Source organism: Homarus americanus, unplaced genomic scaffold (genome assembly GCF_018991925.1).
Source record: "Homarus americanus isolate GMGI-L3 unplaced genomic scaffold, GMGI_Hamer_2.0 scaffold25827, whole genome shotgun sequence".
NCBI classification, from domain to species: Eukaryota; Metazoa; Arthropoda; class Malacostraca; order Decapoda; family Nephropidae; genus Homarus; species Homarus americanus.
Genome location: NW_024738300.1, coordinates 11,754,870 through 11,775,969, shown reverse-complemented (window position 1 = coordinate 11,775,969; position 21,100 = coordinate 11,754,870). Strand labels below are relative to the sequence as shown.

Sequence of the window (21,100 nt, the reverse complement as noted above, 5' to 3'; positions counted from 1 at the left end):
TATAATTGAATACATGCCCGCTTGTTGACAAAAATTTGATGACTTGTAACATGACAGGTGAGGTGTGTGGAGTGTAAAGAGGAGGATGACTGTCATTTCTTTTTGTCTTGCGTAAGTGCAGGGCAGCCATAGCGGTAAGTGATTCTCCTTGCCTTCACTATCCTCTCTAGTCGTCACCACCAAGTTAAACACATTCGCTAACTAGCCTTAAAAAACAGTCAGTTCTGATGGTGTAATATTGATTGTGAACCCCGTCTACGTTTAGTGCGTTGCTGGCTCTCTTGTTGTATGAGCAAGACATAAAAACAGCCCACAAACACGACACGTACCAACACGGAGTTAGTGAGTTAGTTTAAAACATATTGCTTTAGGGTTAGTAGAATTCAGTATCGTGTTTCTGCTTTAATGAGATAGTTGAGGTGTGTGGTTTTGGTGGTCACGCTTCTTAGGCAACAATAGTGATTTTAATCTTGTTTTTGATGTAGCTATGTTAAGTCGTCTTGGTTATTTATAATTATAAACTTTTATTAAATCGCCTCTTGCCCTTCTATAGTATGTACGGAAGAATATATAGCGTTAGGCAAATCAGAATGTGAAACAAAGGAGCATCTGACCAAACCAACTTGCCATCATGTGTCTCGGAGCTTTTCATTAGTACACGTAAGGATTTCGTATCCACCAACCATTGTTAAGGACGTAAAAAAAAAGGTCTTCGATTCATGCCAAAACATTCTCATGTCGTCAGTCTCCTTCCAATTTTATTTTCAGTCTTTCGTGAAGGACAATACAGTATATCAAATACCATCACAAATTCATGGTTTTTGTTGTCTATTTTACCACTTTACTCCAGCTCCTCGGATAACTGTGTCAAGCGTTGAAGTATAAAACGCGTGCTGGCAATTCCTTCATGGGGCGGTACCGGTATAACTGTTAATCAGGGCAGCACGTACACACTTGGCTGGTCAAACTCACCACACTTTTTTCCTCGTGTACAGTCAATCACTTTTGTTTAATATATGACTCAATGGTATTTCCTACTCCTAAGGGATTTTGTTTTTGTCCACATTTCCACCAAACGAGTTGCTAAGGGTTTTGTGAGTTCATATCAAAACTATTTTAACATAACTTACACTTTACCAGAGATATGATTTATTTACCTGGAATCTTAGTAATTTAATACACTCTATGGAAAACTACGGGGTATATAACTCTGTGCTATAAAGAACGGCGTCTCCTTACGGCATGCATTAGTCTCTGCCAAATATATAGACACTAACAAGTATATAACTGTGGACTAATTACATGTACTATTATATAACCTACATTACCTGAATTAACGAGAAAATGAGCAATGACGTTAAAGACTCTAATTACTCAGTTAATAACCTTGTATATTCTCTTGTTATAGGATAGTTACCCATTGTTAGTTAATTCGTCATTATATAAACATACTGTCCACATAATTTGATAATAAAGTTAAAAAAAAGGGTGTTTGTGTGTTGATCCAATAATATGAAATAAGTATACAGGTATTACAAGTGATTTATTTAACTTGTCAGCTGGTACTACAAGGCGAGTTAGAAGAGATATAAAGGTAACAGTGATGCAACTTATAATAACGATAGTGCAATACAACACCATGTAACGCAACACAATACCTCACAACATAACATATGACAACGCAACACAACTTATCACCACGCAACACAATACCACGCAACGTAACACAATACCTCACAACATATCACCACGAAACAACTTATCACCACGTAACACAACACCTCAAAATACACCAAAACGCCTCACAACATAGCATAACACAGCACCTCACAACATCTTTTCTTACCATGCAACACAACACAACACGTCACGTCATCACACAACACAATGTAGTAATTTTCACGAGAAATATCTTTAGAATATTAATATGACGAATTTAATGTTTGTCATTAATATGAATACTGGTGCACTTCTTGTTATATAATCGTAATACACACACACACACACACACACGCCAGAGCTGAGGACCATCTACAACGCCTTTATTCTCCCCAAACTAACGTATGCGTCACCAGCCTGGTCGTCTTCTCTCAACTCCACCCAACAACGTCAGCTAGAGAAGGTACAGAAAAGGGCCTGCAGAATCATGCTCGGCGCAGAATACTCCGGCTACACCAACGCTCTCTCCACCCTGGAAATGCCATCCCTCAGTGACCTCCACCACCAAGCACTGGAAAGGTTTGGCCGTGGACTACTGCACCACCCTCGCCATCGCCACCTCCTGCCACCTGCAGCCCCCCACCCAACTCGCGCAGTCCGCCACTACAACAAAATTCAGCCCATAGAGGCCGCACCGATAGATATAAGAACAGCACCATCCCATCTATTGTTAAAATAATAAACAACTCCTGATTTATGTACTGTACAGCCCTGTAAATGTATTCAATGCATATTATATCATTATGTCTAAATCAAATGTATATTTTCAGCCACCGGCTGCAACTCTATTAATAAACCGTTTATTATTATTATTACACACTACAGCTGTCTTTATCTGCATACGTATTTCGTTTTAATTAAAGGTCCGACTCACCTTGTTGAGTCAGGTGTGTTTGAAGCCCTAACGTTATTTGTTTATTAATGTGATGTAACAGTGTTCAGTGATTGGGTACACTGTTTGTTAGTCATTGTTTACATGTGATTGCACCTGTTTATTTTTCTGTACTTGTAGTGTAGTTGTTCATGCACTTGTACTCGTTTATCCACCTGTATTCGTTCCCGCACCTGTATTCGTTCCCACACCTGTACTTGTTCCTCCACCTGTACTCTTTCCCGCACCTGTACTCGTTCCCGCACCTGTACTCTGTCTCGCACCTGTTCTCATTCTTGCACCTGTACTCGTTCCCGCACCTGTACTCATTCCTGCACTTGTACTCGTTTCTCCATTTGTACTCATTCCCACACCAGTACTCCTTCCCGCACTTGTACTCTTTCTTGTACCCGTTTGTCTTCCTGCACCTGAGACAGTATATGAGAGAGGTGGACAAGTGACTTACCAGTGAGAAGTATAAGGAGTGATGTTCCCAGTGAAGGCGTCATGCTGTCACGGTGAGCTGCTGTGAACCTCTGCCTGCCTCACTCATCCCACGCCGACCTTCCTCACCCACCCCACGCATGCCTCCTGCCCCCTCTTACATTTCCTACGCATGCCCTCTGTCTCTCACCCCTCACTCCTCACATGGGACATTATAGTCTTATGGGACATCCTTCATGAAGTATAATAAAACACCTAATTTCATGCACGTTTTATGGGACGTCCTCTGCGATATGTAATGGGACACCTTTCCTGTATGGTTTAAGGACATCTTCCATGCACATCTCCACAACTTCTTCTGCGACATATCGACACAAATAACTCATCCACATCACAACCTCTAGTCCCCGTTCACCGCCTCCGTCAGGATCCTCAAAACATTTCCCGGGATTTACCTGAAGATTTTTTACGCTGCTGTGGTCACCAGTTGTCATAAAACACAGTGGAAACATTTCGCAAAAGGGAGGAGAGACAGATGGGCTGCCGTCCCTCCCTACCTTTCCCTCCCCCTTCCCTCTCTCCCCACCTGCTCTCACCACAACACCCACCAAGCCATGTCGCCCAGGCCTTCGCAAAAATTTTCTGTGAATTTTGCGCCGTTTCCTGACCACAATAGTGAAACGAATTGGCTGAATTAGAGAGGATTTTTGTCTCCCCTTGATGTAGGTAAAGGGAGGCCAAGACAGCAACAAGATGATGGTGACAATTATAGTGTGGGACTTGACTCGCCATACTGTTTATATATATATATATATATATATATATATATATATATATATATATATATATATATATATATATATATATATATATATATATATATATATATATATATATATATATATATATTTTTTTTTTTTTTTTTTTTTTTTTATTATTTATATTTACACTTGTAGACACTGTAGATAAAGTGATTATTTAGCGTAAACTTTTTTTTTCAACCAGTCACAGCCCTCGATCTAATTTGTTTTCAACCAATCACATCCTTCGATTTAAGTTTTTCAGCCAATCACAGCTCGAGACTTAACTTTTTTTTTAACCAACACAGCGCAGGACCTCATCTGTTTAGCTAATCACAGCGCAAGACCTTGTTTTTTCATCCAATCACAACACGTCACCTTATTTTGCAACGAATTACAGCCTTGGATCTCATGTTGTCAAGCGAGTGGAGGGCATACATTAATATCCAACGTCTGAATTATCTTCTTGTACATCCATCTCAACCTTCACTGATGTTCCTGAAATCTTAAAATTAAATTACTCTGCTGATGTTATCCTCGGAGAACTATCGTAGGTACGATGATTATGATAAATTATTTACTTTATTACAATAAGTTGCTTTGGATTACCTGAAGAATCTCCGCCCTAGTTTATATCACCTAAAGATTAACCAACCTAACGTTAATTTAACCTACCCTATCCTAATCTAACCTCATCCCGTCAAATAATGTTAAGGCTGTTAATATTTAGCTGAAATAAACTGGGGTGGATATTCTTCAGGTAATCCCAATCCAAGTCCCAGGTTGCTGATCTAACTTTCTGCTTCATTTACACACAATTGCAGGGTCTCAAGTGTCTCTCTTGATTTGACAACACAACATACCTGTACATAATGTATATCGTTTCTCACTCTTGATTTATTTTTTCGTTTTTGTATTTGTTTATGGTTATTATTATTTTTATTATTTTATTTTTATTTTTATTGCTTTATTAATTTTTATTACTTATAATAATAGTCATTATTATTATTATTATTATTATTATTATTATTATTATTATTATTATTATTATTATTATTGTAATTATATTTTCACGCCAAAGGCCCTAATGTGGGCTATTGACCTGTACCCGGGTGGTCTAATGCCAGTAAAAAAAAATAATTCACGTCACTATAGCCGTGGCGGGGTGCAGGGAGATAATAGATAGGTCTCCCCTTGGAATTCTCGGTGCTCTTGGTGGTTTTCTGTGATCTCTCATCTATCTCTTGGAGTAACTCACCCATAATAATAATAATAATAATACCTGTAATAATAATAATAATAATAATAGTAATAACCCAAGTAATATTTACAAAAATTATAATCATAAAAGAACACAGTCACATGAAAACTTAAATTCCAAGGTTCGATGCGAACTCCAAGTAAGAAGTTTAATAATGTATGTAGTCAAATATTTAATAATAGAATATGGTTTGTACGATAATATAGCTTACTTTCTCACGCGTCTAAAAATTCTTCAACAAGAACACCTTAAATAGTTAATAATGTTAAATTGCTTCTGCTGAGTTGGTATGTTTTGTTTTAAATCCTGAGTCGTGAGGAACCAACGTCTTTTAACTATTATTATTAGTGTAATTAACTTCACAAAATACATTAACGTCACATGACACATTAACCTCACACAAAATAAAGAGCTAAGAGGTCAGGGATGCGGCTATTACTGATTACTGGCATAAATTTCTGTCTCATTTGGTTGTAAATTATATTATACAATACAGTACTTGTAAACGCCATGAATTTCAGAGTATTAACCTATTATTAATCTTGATTCGTGTGTTGTTTTGGCTGTACTGGTAATAAAGATGGTAAAGTTAACACTGTATGCGTGTGTGTGTACCAAGAAGGAGGGAGGCATATATTATGTCTGTATCAATCATTTCACCACACTTGGCTGGCCTGTATCAAACTCGCTACATTTAGCACAATACTCAATTACTCTGCGTTTACACTCACAAAGCTAAATAGCGATTGCACTTTCTACCACTTGCATTTTTATTTAATAGTTTTCCTTTTATACATAGTCTTCGTGAAAAAACAATACTTTGTAGAACAAGCATGCGCACCAGAACGCATGCATACCAACAATGAATTTCGTTACTCTTATATCCACCCTATGAGTGTCTGCTCCCTCAGCCACGTGTACTGATATATATATTTCTGAAGAATCTACATAAGGATATGATATACTTCAAACAAACAACAGTAATTATAGTTAACACTGTGACGTCAACGTGTGGCACATCAACGGAAAAGTGGCAACAGCCGGCAAGTGGCGGGCCGCGCAGTCATTGTTGCCAACTATGGGGTATTTATACATTTTTTGGAGAAATCGCCATCTTGTTAAAGGGAAATTTTGTTATGTTATTTTTAGCATTTATATCATATAGGTTATTCGCATTCGTACAGGATGGGAGCCATAAAGGAAAGTCAATGATGATATCATCGTGTACGTTACATCCTCTTGTGATAAAAAAAATCCTTATGTGGCAGTTAATAAGTTTGAGAAAAAATATAACAAAGCAAGAGAGTAAATAACAGAGCTCTAGAATAATATTTTATGTAAGCCACGACCGTTAAGTGAATATTGTAAGTAGAGTTCTGTTACTCATAAATTTCGATGAATATGAATGACAGTTTTATTCTAATTTGCTGTCATATGAGGTTACATAGGACATTGATCTAGTACACATACAGCCATTAATTCATAAGCTATCATGCACGGAAACAACACCAATGAATATTTTATTTTTGCTAATTAACTGATGTTTCTTTCTGTTAAGGACGTATTCTATGAGTCAAATAATTTAAATTAGATATAGTACATACTGATTGTTTATAATAAGGTATTCGTGGAGATAGTGGTTTAATTATAGAAGTAATTAAAATAGGGATCAGAAGAGGCAGGCGGTGGTGGGGGTGTGTGGCAGCCCTGCGCCGCGCATCACAACACAGCGCCGCCGTCCCCGCTCACCGGACCTACGTGGCGCCTAACCATCATTTATACCTGCATTTTAGGTAAATACCATCTTAATTTACGTAATTTATGGTTGGTTTATATTGTGAAGAAGCTGTTGTGGTGTAACTGGTACCGTTGATCCTCGTTTTAACGGAGGTAGGAGGAACATGACGGAAAAAGCGTCATGTTCAAGGAGTTACCCTTGTCTTTTTCCATTTAAATTGTTTGTTCGCTCGTTTATCAGTGCTATCGAGTTTCCTTCTCATAGGTCAGAGTAGAGATGCATTCCTACTTATTGTGTGGTGGTTCTCAAGATATTTGCAGTTTGTTTAATGTTGAGGCTGGGAGGGTAAATGACAAAGAATAAGGGCGGGTTGTTACCAGAGCGCGGCCTGGGTGTCTTCCCCACGCCAGCCCTCAGCGTCCTCCATGACACGGGGCCTTCCTCACCTTATTTCCACATTTTCTTTCTCTTGTTGTACATACTTAATTATCGCGTCTTTTTTGCACGAGGACACTCATGCTAGCCTTTATTTTAAATGATCAGGTTCACCATTGTGTCAGACTCACATGCCGCCATTACAAAGAACTTGATGAAGGGAGAGCGCGCGTCCACCATGACAGAGTCTTGCTCGCCCTTACTGTCTGTTCCCGCGTCTCCCCCGTCATGGGACACACGTGCTCAAATTCATTATTAATGTTCAGGTTCACCATGCCTTCAGACTCACAAGTCGATAGTATGATAATATTAATCATGGCTTGTGTCCACTCTGACTCACTCTGTTATAGGTATAACCAACAGGACACTCCTATTCCTCTTGGTTTCGTATTAATACTAAATTCTCATACAATTATATTATGTTATGTACATACAGTTTTCACACTATGTAGAAGTATCTTGTGATAAAAATGGGTTACAAAAGTTTGGGTTTTTTTAGACATATTTGGAAATCATGCATGAAGCAATAAGTACTGTACAGTATACCACTATGCGGTCCGACTAATTACCCAAATGTAGCCAAATATAGCCGGAATGAAGTCAAATAATGGTCCTACATGAATAAATCGGACTGCTAATCACTTCTCGACTAGTATTTGGTGTCAGAAAGTCACAAAAAATTGGAAAACTTACTTTAATCTTAGTTAATAGATCGCGTGCATGTACCAACGGAGCGAGGAATTACCCAAATGTAGCCGCAATGAATTCAAATGATGGTCGTACAAGCGTAATTCGGGCTGTGAATCACTTCTCGGTTATTATTTGGTGTCAAAGTAAAAAAAAATTGGTAAACTTAATTTAATCTGAGTTGTGTTGGGTTAGGTTAGGTACATGCACTTGCTCTATTAACTCAGATTAAATTAAGTTTACCAACTTTTTGTGACTTTGTGACACCAAATACGAGTCGAGAAGTGATTGGCAGTCCGATTTATTCATCTAGGACCATTATTTGACTTCATTGCGACTACATTTGGGTAATTCCTCGCTCCGTTGGTACATGCACACGATCTATTAACTCAGATTAAAGTAAGTTTTCCATTTTATTGTGACTTTCTGACACCAAATACGAGTCGAGAAGTGATTGGCAGTCCGATTTATTCATCTAGGACCATTATTTGACTTCATTCCGGCTATATTTGGGTACATTTGGGTAATTAGTCAAACCCCCACTATGTATTACATTACTGGTGATTGGAAATAAATTATCATAGTATGGGGGACTTAATAGATGGCAGATTCTGGGTTCCACCTGTCCGCTGTTCTCAGAATAAATGTTTTATTCCCCGAGGATAGAGTATTTAAGTTTGTCAAGAAGGCTGGCCCCCACTACCTGTATAGCTTTATTTCCAGGTTTTTCATCATTGGTTTTTATGTTTCGTTTTCAGATAGATAACAATGTGATTATGGTATCGCATAACTTGAACTCGTTACTGTATTTGATTTTAGGCCAAGGTTAATCATATAGATCTTAGTAGTAATTTCCTGGTGCACACAGTATGGATATAGTGGTTATTGGGACCACGACCAGATCTCGTCAAGTTGTCTCTTGTTATGGTCAAGAATTGAAAGACTTGAGAATTCTAACCTTGAGCTAGAGAAAACATGACTAGCCACTTTCTGTTAACTTTGCAACAAACTGTATGGAAATATTAAATTTCAGATATTATGGAAATAATTTAATCTAACAAATTGTATTTATTTATTTTTTACAGATTCTAAAAATATACCAAGATGGGAGATGGAATGTTATCATTATCGTGGAACAATCACAGAGCCACGTTTTGTCACATCCTCTCAACACTCAGGGAAAAGGTCAGTAGTTATAATATAATTTAATAATCATTCTATGAAACAGTAAGAGAGTTTAAACATTGTACTTTCCTGCGAACCTTTGAAACAACACAATAAGTTTCAAAATATTCAATATGAGCTTCGACCTCAGAGATCAGACACCTGAAGAGAGAGGTTTTAAGAGACCATGCAGCATGGACAGCTGCCATCGGGTAAACCTGGCATAGAAAGTGGCCGTAAAATGGCGGTGAACCCCCTTGAAGGCTGTGACGGCATTTCCAGCAGATTGGTAAAAGCTCACATGGAATATTTAGAGATTTTTTTATATTCATGGGAAAGTATCAGTCAGGTTTCATCTCAAGATACTCTAATTTTATTTATATATACAGGTCATTGAAAAGGCCAAGATGAGACATACACAGTACAGTATATATATAGTGTGAGGCTGGTTATCAAAAGTTGTTGTTGGGAAGTGTTTGACTTTGTTAGGAAATGCTATTATTTTTCACCCAATTAAATTATAGTATAGAAGAATAAATAGTTTTTTTAATTGTATGAAACTCATGCTTTTAAGTGGGTATTGGCAGTTAATTGATTTAACTTAAGTCTTTGGTAAAGCACTAAAATTTGTTGGTATAGTTTAGCTTTATCTTGGAAGATCAGTTTCAGATTCATGTATATTTTGTCTAATTAGGTGTGACTTTTGCAAATGTAGGTTTTTAACACTCTATTTGGTGGGGGAGGGGGGAGGGGGTATGAATTGTGATGTAAGAGGAAAGTAGTTATTTTGTCATACTGAGATATGTTAATTTCTTCCCGTTTTTAGGAGAGATACACAGATGTGACTGTAGCGTGTGAAGGAAAGTTCTACCCAGTACACAAATTGGTCTTATCAACGTGTAGTGAATACTTTGAAAAGATCTTTGAAAATACCCCTTGTAAACACCCAGTTATTGTATTGAAAGATGTACAAACTGATGAACTAGAGGCACTCTTAAGCTACATGTATGAAGGTGCTGTCAGTGTAGCGCAGAATGACCTAGCACGATTGATTAAAGCGGCAGAAGTGTTGAGAATAAAAGGCCTAGCAGTTCCCGATGAGCCTCCTATAGCGGAAACGAGTAGTAAAAGGCCGACTCAGTCGCGTAATGTCTCCGATGACAGAAGTAGTCCACATCCAAAACGGAGAAGAAGAGAAGAGAGTAGTGCCTCTCTACAAGGAACAGCACAGACCTCGGCTACACCTCCCACCTCCCCTAGAGTTTCTCCCTTCAGTAATGAACACGAGACACAGCACACAGTCCCAAGAACACAATCAGACACAAGATGGATGGATCAAAGATCGTCAGAAAGAGAGGAGCAGAGCACAGAACACATACTGGATGACAGACAAGCTGATCAGACATCCACGACTCGCTCCTCACCAACTCCTCCACAAGTTGAGGTTTGTGAAATCATTTCTAAGTTGTAATCATCTCATGCCTTTATGAACAGCTATGGGCTGTCTTAGCTTGCTAGAATTTAAAGAAATGTTCTAATAATAATAATTTTTTTTTTTTTTTTTTAAGGTTATGGTGGATGAAACTCTAGTCAAGGAGGAGATGGTTGACCACGTGGACAACAACCAAGATGATGTTATAGACTCAGGGATGGATTACGGGTCTATGGGAAGCGACTCGAGATTAGACGGTTCAGGAGGAGGTGAAGATGATCCCGCGAGTCACATGCTGCCGAACAAATTTGAGCAGAAGGTTAATCCATCACAAGGGCAATCACAACTTCCAGAGGCTGTTGTGGAAGCCTTAGCGGGACCCTCAGGGATGCAAGGGGTATGTGACATTTTTTCTTTCACCAAAGTGTGTAAATTTTATATACTGTATTTAAACTATGAGTTACCAAAATGTAGTATGTCATTTTATTTACACAACCTTGTTCACCTATCCATATATATATATATATATATATATATATATATATATATATATATATATATATATATATATATATATATATATATATATATTTATTTATTTATTTATTTATTTATTTATTTATTTATTTATTATATAGGGCCATTATTATTTAGAACTGCACATACAAATGTTTACTCATACATACATTTACACAATCATTCAATCACACATTTTGAATCGTTTCCTTATTCATGGTACTGTACTGTACCTCCAAACCATCACACATGCTTTACTTAGTTTACTATTCTCAGTATACGGATTATAGTTTCCAAGTGTAATTTTTTTTTATCTTTCAATAATGTATGTTTCAAACTAATTTAAACAACTGTACTGTACTTATATTACTTTCTTTGCCTTAAAATTTAAAACTTTGTTAACACTTGCATTTAAAGTCAACATTCTCCTCATGTTTAACTCATCAAAAAGCCTTTGCACTTTTACCATACACAGCATCTGGCTCATTTGGCTGAGTAGGAGTATGTTACAGCAGACAGTTGTCACCACATTGTGTCACAGTAACTCAACCCACGTTTATGTGTAGATCCTGTTGATAATACTATATAAAACATTGACCCATCTATGAGTATATTAAATATCCATAAAGATGTTACACCTCTTAATACAGTTCACATGTTTGATAAGTTATTCAGGTGCAACATTCATTTTTCACTTTATAACACTTAAGGTGTTTAACATTGTCACATGCATTATAGAAATACTAATTGGAATTCACTATTATACACGAGTTAAATCTTTACAGGGTGATTAAGTGGGTGTAACTTGAACAATGACAATGGTTAACTGGATGGCATCATAATTACTTCTATTTAGTCAGTGTTGAACTTATTGTGGATCACTAATATCCTAATTTTTTTATTTTTTTGTTTTACTTGACAGTGGTTAAGTGGGTGTGAGATGCCTGCTGGGTTCTCAGGATTAGAGGGATACAGTGGGGGGGACGGTAGCCAACAAGATGTTCATCCACCCCCTCAAGGACCACCTGGGACGCAGCCTCAGGCACACCAGCTGGTGAGTGTTATTGTCTTTATGTTTCTGAAGAGGTCAGCCATCACTGGAACAAGGAATATTCCTAAACTGGAAATTTTCTGGTAATTGACATGATCTTATGAGAGAGAATGTTGTGGATGGTCATCGACGGGAATGTCTTGCTGCTAGACTGGCATCACCTTGGGTACAGTCACCCTCAAGTACAGTGTGATTACTTAGAGCAGATAGATTTATTGCAACTTTTTTTTATTTATTATTGTCCTCTTTATAAGCATTTTGGTTTCATTCACCAAGATGGGATACATATGACTTAGAAACTCTAAAAATTATTATACGATATACTGTATTTACATCAAAGTCAATTACGAATTATATGCAAAGAAGCTAGTTATAACATCAGTCGTACATGGCAGTTTATCTTTTTACCCCCTGCCCCCCACAATTGAAAATTACAGAATTACAGGGAACTGAAGAGCCTCCCCCCAAGTACTTTTCCACGGCTATCATATGCTACAGGGTAGAAAGCATCCCATTAGGGTGAAAAGGGTGATATACTCACTCCCTCATTCACAGTAAGTGCCATAGGGGGTTTTCATGTCCCACCACCCTCATATTCACAGTAGGTTGGCATTGTGTAATGATTGGCCAAACATTCTGCTTCCTGACCACCTCCACACCTGTGTTCAAAACTATAACAGAAGCACACAAGTAATTTGTTGGAAAAGTAGAGGCAAATGTTGAATTTTGAGTTTGCAATTTGGAACAATGTACAAGTGAGAAGAAATTGTGGCCAAAGATTAGTTATGATATTTGTTGTCTGTCTGGCCATCTTTCCATTCTTCCATCTGTCATTTTTATATGTTTTATGTATTCCATATACAGTACTGTACAAGTCAAGTTTTATATACGGTAAGTGATGGTGGCCTTTTCCTCTCTTTTTCCTGTGTTTTCTTTGACACCATATTTTTGGGTCTACATCTTTCTGTGAATTGTAGATCAAACTTGATTTTGAGAAGACAGGAACATGTTTTAGTGTTGTGCCCTTTAACATGTATTTTGGGCATGTTGTCAACTGTTCGTGGAGAATCCTTTCTGTACAGGGAGACTCGGAGATGGAAGGACTCGGAAGGGTTCTTCTCACCGTCCATACTAAGAGCATTGCCTAAGTGTAATTCAACAGTATTTCATATATTTGACTTGTCACACAGGACTATCGTGCTACTATTTGCATTAACATAAACTTTCTCATAGACACAGTTCCAAATTGCAAACTAAATTTTAAAAGGCCCCTCCAAACATTTTGGCGAAATATGATTATTTTATTGATTTTGCCAACTTGAATTATATATAGTTTGACAAGACATTGTCCAGTACATTTCCAATGCAGGAATATATTCATGAGATCTCATTGCACTAATGTTTTTTAGAATATATCGGAATTGCATTCATTCGGATAAAATTAAATATAACAGTTTTAACAGGTAAGAGTTAATTCTTCCAGGATGGCTCCTCTTCTCATTGTATGGCTTGCCATTTATAGTATATCTTATTTATTTATGCTGTCAAGGCCAGACTTTCATTGAGAGAAGTTTATTGTTATCCTTTATTTTTCAGTCGTGTATACTTGGTGTCGAGTAAATTGCAGCAATATGTTTAGAAACTTGAGCCTAATTATCACATCAGTTTTCCTGTTTACAGTAAGACTTCACTTTATCAGATTCATTTTGACTGAAGCCTGGTTATCAAATCAGAATTTCCTGCAAATCTCAATTAAACTGTACCTTTGGAATAGATCAATTGCTGAAACATTCTGGACAGTCCTGGCAGTAATTTTGACTACCAGCAGTTAGGCATTATTGCTCTGGATACAGACATGGTTAGAAATATTTTAAAGTAAACATATTCTTCTCACTTCTACAGGGGCACAAAAAAGTTGTCATGTCCCCACCAATTAGGTCTAAAGCCTAGTACAGAACCACCTTGTGCAGATGACAAAATTATGTTTTTAAGTAACAAACCCTGATTTTTTTTACATTTATTGTTTTATAAATTTTGCCTTATTACCCACATAATTATGTAAACTGTAAAAAATAACTAAGCATACTTCTGGAGGTATGATGTTTTATTTCCTAGAAGATTTAAAATTTATATCTTATAACTCTAGCCAAAGCACTTCGCTACCTAGCATTTTCTGAGAACCCCCAAAATTATTAGCATTACACTTCAATTTACAAAAGGTTGAATTAGTTAGGTTAGTTTCTGCCATCAGCCAATTTCTATTTTGTCATAAACTGGCCATAAGTTTTAAAAAAGTGAAACTAACCTAAATCAGCGAATGAATCTTCATTAGTGTCAGTATTCTTGTTTGTGGGAGCATTTCTTGTATACTGTATAAGAAAAAATGTGTCCTCAAGACTGGATATTGAGACTGTGAGAGAGTTCCTGTTGGCTTGGTTCATTGGAGTTCAATTTAATGTACTGTACAGTATTCACAGTAAGAAACTGGTAAAATTAACATATAATTAGTTAAAAGAATTGTGATAAAATCGAGTTCCATTATTTTAGTCTATGAATGTGAAGTCTTACGGGATTCATAAAGGTGAAAATAGTATGTGACTGCTGTTCTTATCCTGCAGGAAGTATTTTAGAGGCTCGGATAATTTTCAATAGATGATTTCAAGTAAAGTCTGGCCTTGGTATATTTTCTCTTTAATATCATTGGTTGCCGCAGCAGAATAAGTGATATTGTATTTATTAGGAAATGTTGTTGTACTGTAATTACATGTGGAGGTAATGGCTTCCTCATCTGACTAGACAAGGGCCCAGCTTGTAGTATAGACTGCTACAACAATATTGTGGTTAGGCTGAAAAGGATATACCAAATTGGTACATTACCAGTGACGTGTGTGCATCTTCTGGTTTGAGGATGGTCGTATAGTGTGAAAAAATAAGTAAATTGGCAGTATTTTGTAAGGAGCTGCATTCAGTTAAAAAATATGTTGTGTTGAAATGTTATACAGACACGAAGAAACTTATATACATTAGTACTGTTGATTAGGGTTTTATTGGAAAGATTTTTTATATTCCAGCATATTTTGACATTATTGTTGATATATCACTGGATATGCTTTATTATACCTTATTGATGATATGAGCAAGTGCTAGATATTGGATATGAAGAATGAGTATTTTTTTGGTGTATCACTAGGATCTGTAACAGTTGTTTAAGTAGCACTGTCTTTATTAAGTGGTTAGATGTGAAATAAAGTGGAATCGTGTATTGCGTTGATGATACTGTACTATGCAGTATATTGTATAGCGTGCAGTTGTCTTCTCCCTGAGGACGAGAAGCATCAATGTGTAAAGAAGTTTTATCACACACACACACAAAATATACAGTACAGTATATATTAATATATTATTCACATTGGGGATATATAACATTTATACATAATTCTGTTCTGTATACACAGGGGTAAATATGAATAAACTTACAGTACATTTTATAAAGAAACTTGAAACCAATTTTTCATGTCTTGTACACAATTATAGTGACAATAAAAAAGGAGTTTACTTGTTGTGATGTAGTTACCTAGTCTGAATCCTTGTAAACAAAGACAATTATTTGCTACAACTTTAACTGTCAGATGTGTTATATGTAAATTGATAAACTGTATTTGGAAAAGTGCATTGTTCAGGTGTATTGACTTGACTTTCATGAAGTTGTGAATTACATATAGAACTGGGTAATGTTACGATACATGCCAATTTCAGTTATGCACAACAAATGTCATAGAATTTTGGCAAGTAAAATGTGACTAATAATCATTATTTGGCATTAAGCCTGTTTTATATACATGGGAGGGAGGGGGGAGGATATTTTGTTATGGGTCAGTTGGTTTTGTTACCTGTAAACTTTCCTTTGATCTGTGAATAACTTTCCCTTCAGTTGAATTTTGCTGAGTCATATGATGTGCTGCAGTACTGTGTTAATCTGTAGCTAAGGAATACACTTCACTCTTCATCTGTACACGAATGTATGTAAGTCACTTCAACGGTACACGAATGTATGTAAGTCACTTCAACGGTACACAAATGTATGTAAGTCACTTCAACGGTACACGAATGTATGTAAGTCACTTCAACGGTACACGGTTGTAAGTCACATCAACGGAACACGAATGTATGTCAGTCTCTTCAACGGTACACGATTGTATGTTGCTTCATCAACACGAATGCATGTTACTCTTCATCTACACGAATGTACAGTATGTCACTCTTCATCTGTACATGAGACAAAAACTGGAACAGTGCAGTATTGAACATCGACAAGTGTGCCTTGAGAGCTTTAACATCTTTTTCCCATACAATAAAAGCAGTTAACACTGTTAAAAGTTGACTCTGGTGAGTAATAATGCAACACATTCAAATTCAACTTAATTTTGATTGATAAAACTGAACCACACAAGGAATTACGGTGGAGTCAATGGAAATGTACTGTATTTGATTGCAGTTTGGGTGAAAAGGATGCAAAGAATAGGTACCTTAATACAGATATTAGTAGATGTTGAGATGAATGGAGTGTTGGACAGGCTGACCAGGATTTGCTATAATACTAAGAAATGGGAACTGAAGCATGATAGAGAGGATAATTCCGAAGTAGATGGTCGGGGGGAGAGGGAAAGGCTGAAGAGATAGAAGGATGGGCTGAGGAAGGCATCAGATGTAGAAGGGATGGAGATCGATGAAGGAACAGTGTGGCTGAATGACTGAAAACATGACTTTGGTTGGTATTCGGGGAGAGAGTCAGTTATCGTGGGCGATGATGGTTGTGTGGAGTAACAGATAAACTAAAAAGTAGGATACGGTTTTATATCATTAAGAAGGGATGTATGGCAGCAAATGAAGATAGTATATATGCTCTTGATTCTAGGAACTTTGCAGGTATGAAAAAAAAAATCACTCCTGGTGGGTAGAGGGAAGTGTTTTTCCATGGTATCCTTGGGTGCCTACCACAGTACAGGAATATATGAAATGAATTTCTCCTACCGTTTTTCATGAAGTTTTTGAAAATTTACATTTTTTTTTTTTTTTTTTTACAAATACCTTTATCTGTTTTTACTTCTCCTGTACAGTATGTTGAATAGTTCTGACAAATATCAAAAGGGAAATAAACTGACAATTTATATTTGCACTGATTTTTCACTTCATATTGCACTATTCAATGATTACATCTTGAGAATTATACAAGGATTATTCCTGTATTTTGCCGGTATAGTATTGCACTATTCTTTAACAAAGCTTGTATAGCCATAATATTTTACAGAGCAGTATTGTTATAAGACAGACTACAGGCATGAGTAATTTGTGTACATAAAAAGCCTTTTGTAAGAGCATTATTTCTTGAAAGAAAGCCAGGACTTTACATTTCCACCTTCAGTTCCCCACGTCCTGACAATTTGTATATGAAAAGGTGTGTGACTGGACGCCAAACATTATTTGTGTATTCCTTCCCTTCCAACAGTCCTTTAAGACTAGGGTTCAATCCCAATGCCTGGCAAAGTTGTTTGGGCATTATTTATTGTGGTGTGTACTGTACTGCGTGACTGAATTACTGTCAGATTCAGGAAAGTCCGTTGGTCAAGATATTTCTATTTCTGGTGTGTATTGAAACCAGTACAGTACATAATTACAAATTCTACATAGGATTTGTATGTCTTGGTAAATGTAACTTATTTTATGTACGTAGTAATAAAAATACTCGTACAATAACAAAGAAGGAAGGTTAAGAAAAAGATTCCATTCCTAACTTAAGTAGAATCTTGTTTGTTTTTTTAGCACAAAGTGATATAGTCATTCGTGTTTGTCCAGTTGTTATTTTGTTCTCCACGCTTCAGTAAATTCACGACTTTAGTTTGTGTGAATTATGTCTACCAGGTATGAGCGGCATAGAAATTTATAGAAAATTAATCAAAAAGAGATTTATTACCCGATTATTTCCAACCTGTGTTTGACTAAATGGAAGGTGTTTGTGTCCTGCTCCCACATATCTCAACAGCTGTAATTAAGATGGTGCATCCTCCCAATCATCAAACACCTCACTCTCACTTGTCTCTTTCAACCCTTTCACATAAGCCTGCCTTGTGTCGATGATTTCTTCTTTCACACCCTATTAACTTGTGTTGCGTTTTGGAACCAGGAATTTAAACGCCAAGTGGTATAATCCGGAGTTTTTGGCGAGATGAATGAGGCAGTAGCACATGTAATTCGCTCTGCCGAACTGACGAATGTGAGGGAAAAGCAATCGGTCACTAGATGAGGGAGGTCTGGTCAGGTCAGTAGAGGCAAGGTTTAGGTGGGCTGAGTGAGGACAGCATTACGATGCCATACTTTCCTATGCTGGGCTGGGTCATCTCTACTCTGATCATTTTTGTATCAATCCTGGACCTGATGGTTTAAGTATTATCGGTTGACCATTTGACCTGGTGCCTGATATTTTGGTTAATGTTTTTTTATTGCATATATATTTTTATATACTGTGTGTGTATATATATATATATATATATATATATATATATATATATATATATATATATATATATATATATATAATTTTTTTTTTTTTTTTCCCCCGATTATCACAGTACTGTAATAACCTTATTTAAGTCGTGTCGACCCATTTGCTTAGAAATTTGGTGCTGTGATTTCGGACATCAAATATTGCCTCTTAAACATGAATTTTTTTATTTCTCTTGAATATCTGTGCTAATGTTGATAGTTCATGTCAAGATAGTTAGATGCTGTAACAAACTATGCAGAAAAATTTTATATTCTCTAGTACTTTATGCACTTGAAAAAATTTTGTACAGTACCAGAGAAATATTGAAACACACGTAACATCTGATCATCTGGGCCTGTGAAACATACTGCTTGGTGTATGATATACCGTATTTATGTGCCCACAAATGCAGCATATGTATTATGGTACATTATATCTTTGTAGTGCAGTACTGTACTTTGTTGTTCATCTGTCAACTGTGATTCCTGTGAAGCTGCTGTAGTTTTGCTTCACCAATTCTGTTGCATTTTCTACATAACGTAAATTTTTGAAAAAATGTGGGTTCAAGTTTATATTTGGCAGTTCTAGCCTTTTTTTATGCTTTCAGAAGTGTAGACATATTAAGTTCCTCCATGTGTGTGTGTGTGTGTGTGTGTGTGTGTGTGTGTGTGTGTACACACTGCAGCCAGCACTATGTGAATACCTTTCTTATGGGCTTTGATAAAGAATGATTTTAATACGATTGTTTGAACAGTTGAGACAAAGAACATGACTGTCACCCCCGTTGAACCACATAATTGGGAAGGGGGTTCCAGATTTTGCACATACGTACAGTACTGTATCTAGGTTTTCCTGGGAGTAATCCTGAAGCATGAAATTAGACCATTTATTACTTCTTCTTTTTTCTGGCCACTTTGTGAATGTTTGCAGTACAGTACTATACCTTTTTGCTTCCATGTGCAATTAAATGTGAAAAACAAATACAATGACTTAACATAACTTGAACATACAAAATCTTGCCACTAGATTACACGAGTAAACCACTTTTAACACACTGTACAAAAACATAGGTTATATTAGCAAACTTTCTTACATCTTCCATGGCTGAGTATAGTGAGTGAAGCTGTAACTAATTGGATGCTTGTACACTTCTTTTGGCTTTGCACTATTACTACCACCACTTATGCTCGTGTTAATGATGTAATAGGGAGTGCATCACTTGCCAATTCATGAACATTTACAGCAATGTGTTTTATCCTTGTTCCATTAAGTGAAAAAAAGAACATTGATGCAGTATGAAGACATGAAATTTTATGAGCGACAGTATCCCATTTCTGGCCCTTATGAGACAGAGGTGTGACGAGTGAAGCAGCAGCTGCTTTTGTTTATCAATGATTGTTAGGCATATGATTTTATCTTGTACTGTCCCTTCCTCTGGCACATAAGTAACATCACAGAACACCATTGCTCCTCCTGTACATGTGACTATTACAGATAGTGACCCAGTGGACTTGGCCAATATTGAATTTTTCTTATTTGCATTACAGTATGGTTTGTGTGTGGGGGGGGATAGACTCTGAATGGATCTTAAAGTGTTAGCATGAATTTACAAAGTACTGTACACTGGTTTAATTAAAACGAATCGTGATTAAAGAATTTCCAAGTTTTTCCTGAGAAAGTGTAAACAGGTTAGTTAGGGTCTGTAATACCGTAACTAGTTGACGGTTGAAATTCTGTTTAATCGCATCATGCAACATAATTCTACATGGGGATTAAGCAATATTGTGTGTTAAAAGTAAGACAAATTAATAATGTATAAGCTTAACCCCTTGACTACTGTACATCACTTTTATTATTTTATTTTGTTAATGCCAGAATATTTTACTTAAATGAGAAGTTCCTCTACAAATACACATACCAGAAAATCTGTGTATTTCGAGTGTCATTAATTTGAACATTTTATTGGCAAGTTTATGAGCCATGCAGACTCAGTGTATGGTAATGTTTTCTTCTACTTCCACATAATGTCAGTTTTTCTGATATTTGAAGTTCAGTTCAGAAGTTAGTATATAAATATTTCCCTCATTTATGCATTAACTATATGTACAGTCACCCATAAAAGTCCTGTCTCCTCTCTTTCTGAACCACGAACTTCAAGATTCAGACTCGTGAATCCGAAGCATTTATGGACAATAAAGAATTGGTGTCTACTGTTTTGGATTCACTTGTCTGAATCTCGGGGCTCATGAAATTGCAAGAGAGGCGACATGACTTTTGTGGGTGACTTGACAATACAATTACATTATATAATCAACATGTAATAACGAGGTGTGAGATCATGCACTACTGTGTGTATGAAATGAGCAATGGAGAAAACTCTTTCTCAAAACTCATTCGACACACAAAAAAAATCTTTATTTTGATTTTTTAAATACTCGTTA

General features: G+C 36.5%; 2 protein-coding genes and 1 long non-coding RNA gene across 38 annotated transcripts in view; 2 read left to right on the top strand and 1 right to left on the bottom strand.

Annotated features, from left to right (window-relative positions):
- Window positions 1-2,115, top strand: part of LOC121873880 — a 21,040-nt gene extending 18,925 nt beyond the window's left edge. The window contains exon 4 of the long non-coding RNA XR_006090318.1: window positions 2,076-2,115. This is a non-coding gene — a long non-coding RNA (uncharacterized LOC121873880). The remainder of the gene's footprint in view (window positions 1-2,075) is intronic.
- Window positions 1-3,118, bottom strand: part of LOC121873879 — a 6,714-nt gene extending 3,596 nt beyond the window's left edge. The window contains exon 1 of the mRNA XM_042377751.1: window positions 3,057-3,118. Coding sequence (XP_042233685.1) covers window positions 3,057-3,099 — 43 coding nt within the window. The 5' untranslated portion in view covers window positions 3,100-3,118. The remainder of the gene's footprint in view (window positions 1-3,056) is intronic.
- Window positions 3,119-6,760: 3,642 nt separating this feature from the next.
- LOC121873873 (zinc finger and BTB domain-containing protein 17-like) overlaps window positions 6,761-21,100 on the top strand; it is a 101,155-nt gene continuing 86,815 nt past the window's right edge. For all 36 annotated transcript variants that reach the window (XM_042377742.1, XM_042377713.1, XM_042377739.1 and 33 more), the window contains exons 1-5: window positions 6,761-6,888; window positions 9,041-9,140; window positions 9,946-10,563; window positions 10,688-10,948; window positions 11,990-12,121. In XM_042377742.1, the coding sequence (XP_042233676.1) occupies window positions 9,060-9,140; window positions 9,946-10,563; window positions 10,688-10,948; window positions 11,990-12,121 (1,092 nt within the window). In that variant the 5' untranslated portion in view covers window positions 6,761-6,888; window positions 9,041-9,059. The remainder of the gene's footprint in view (window positions 6,889-9,040; window positions 9,141-9,945; window positions 10,564-10,687; window positions 10,949-11,989; window positions 12,122-21,100) is intronic.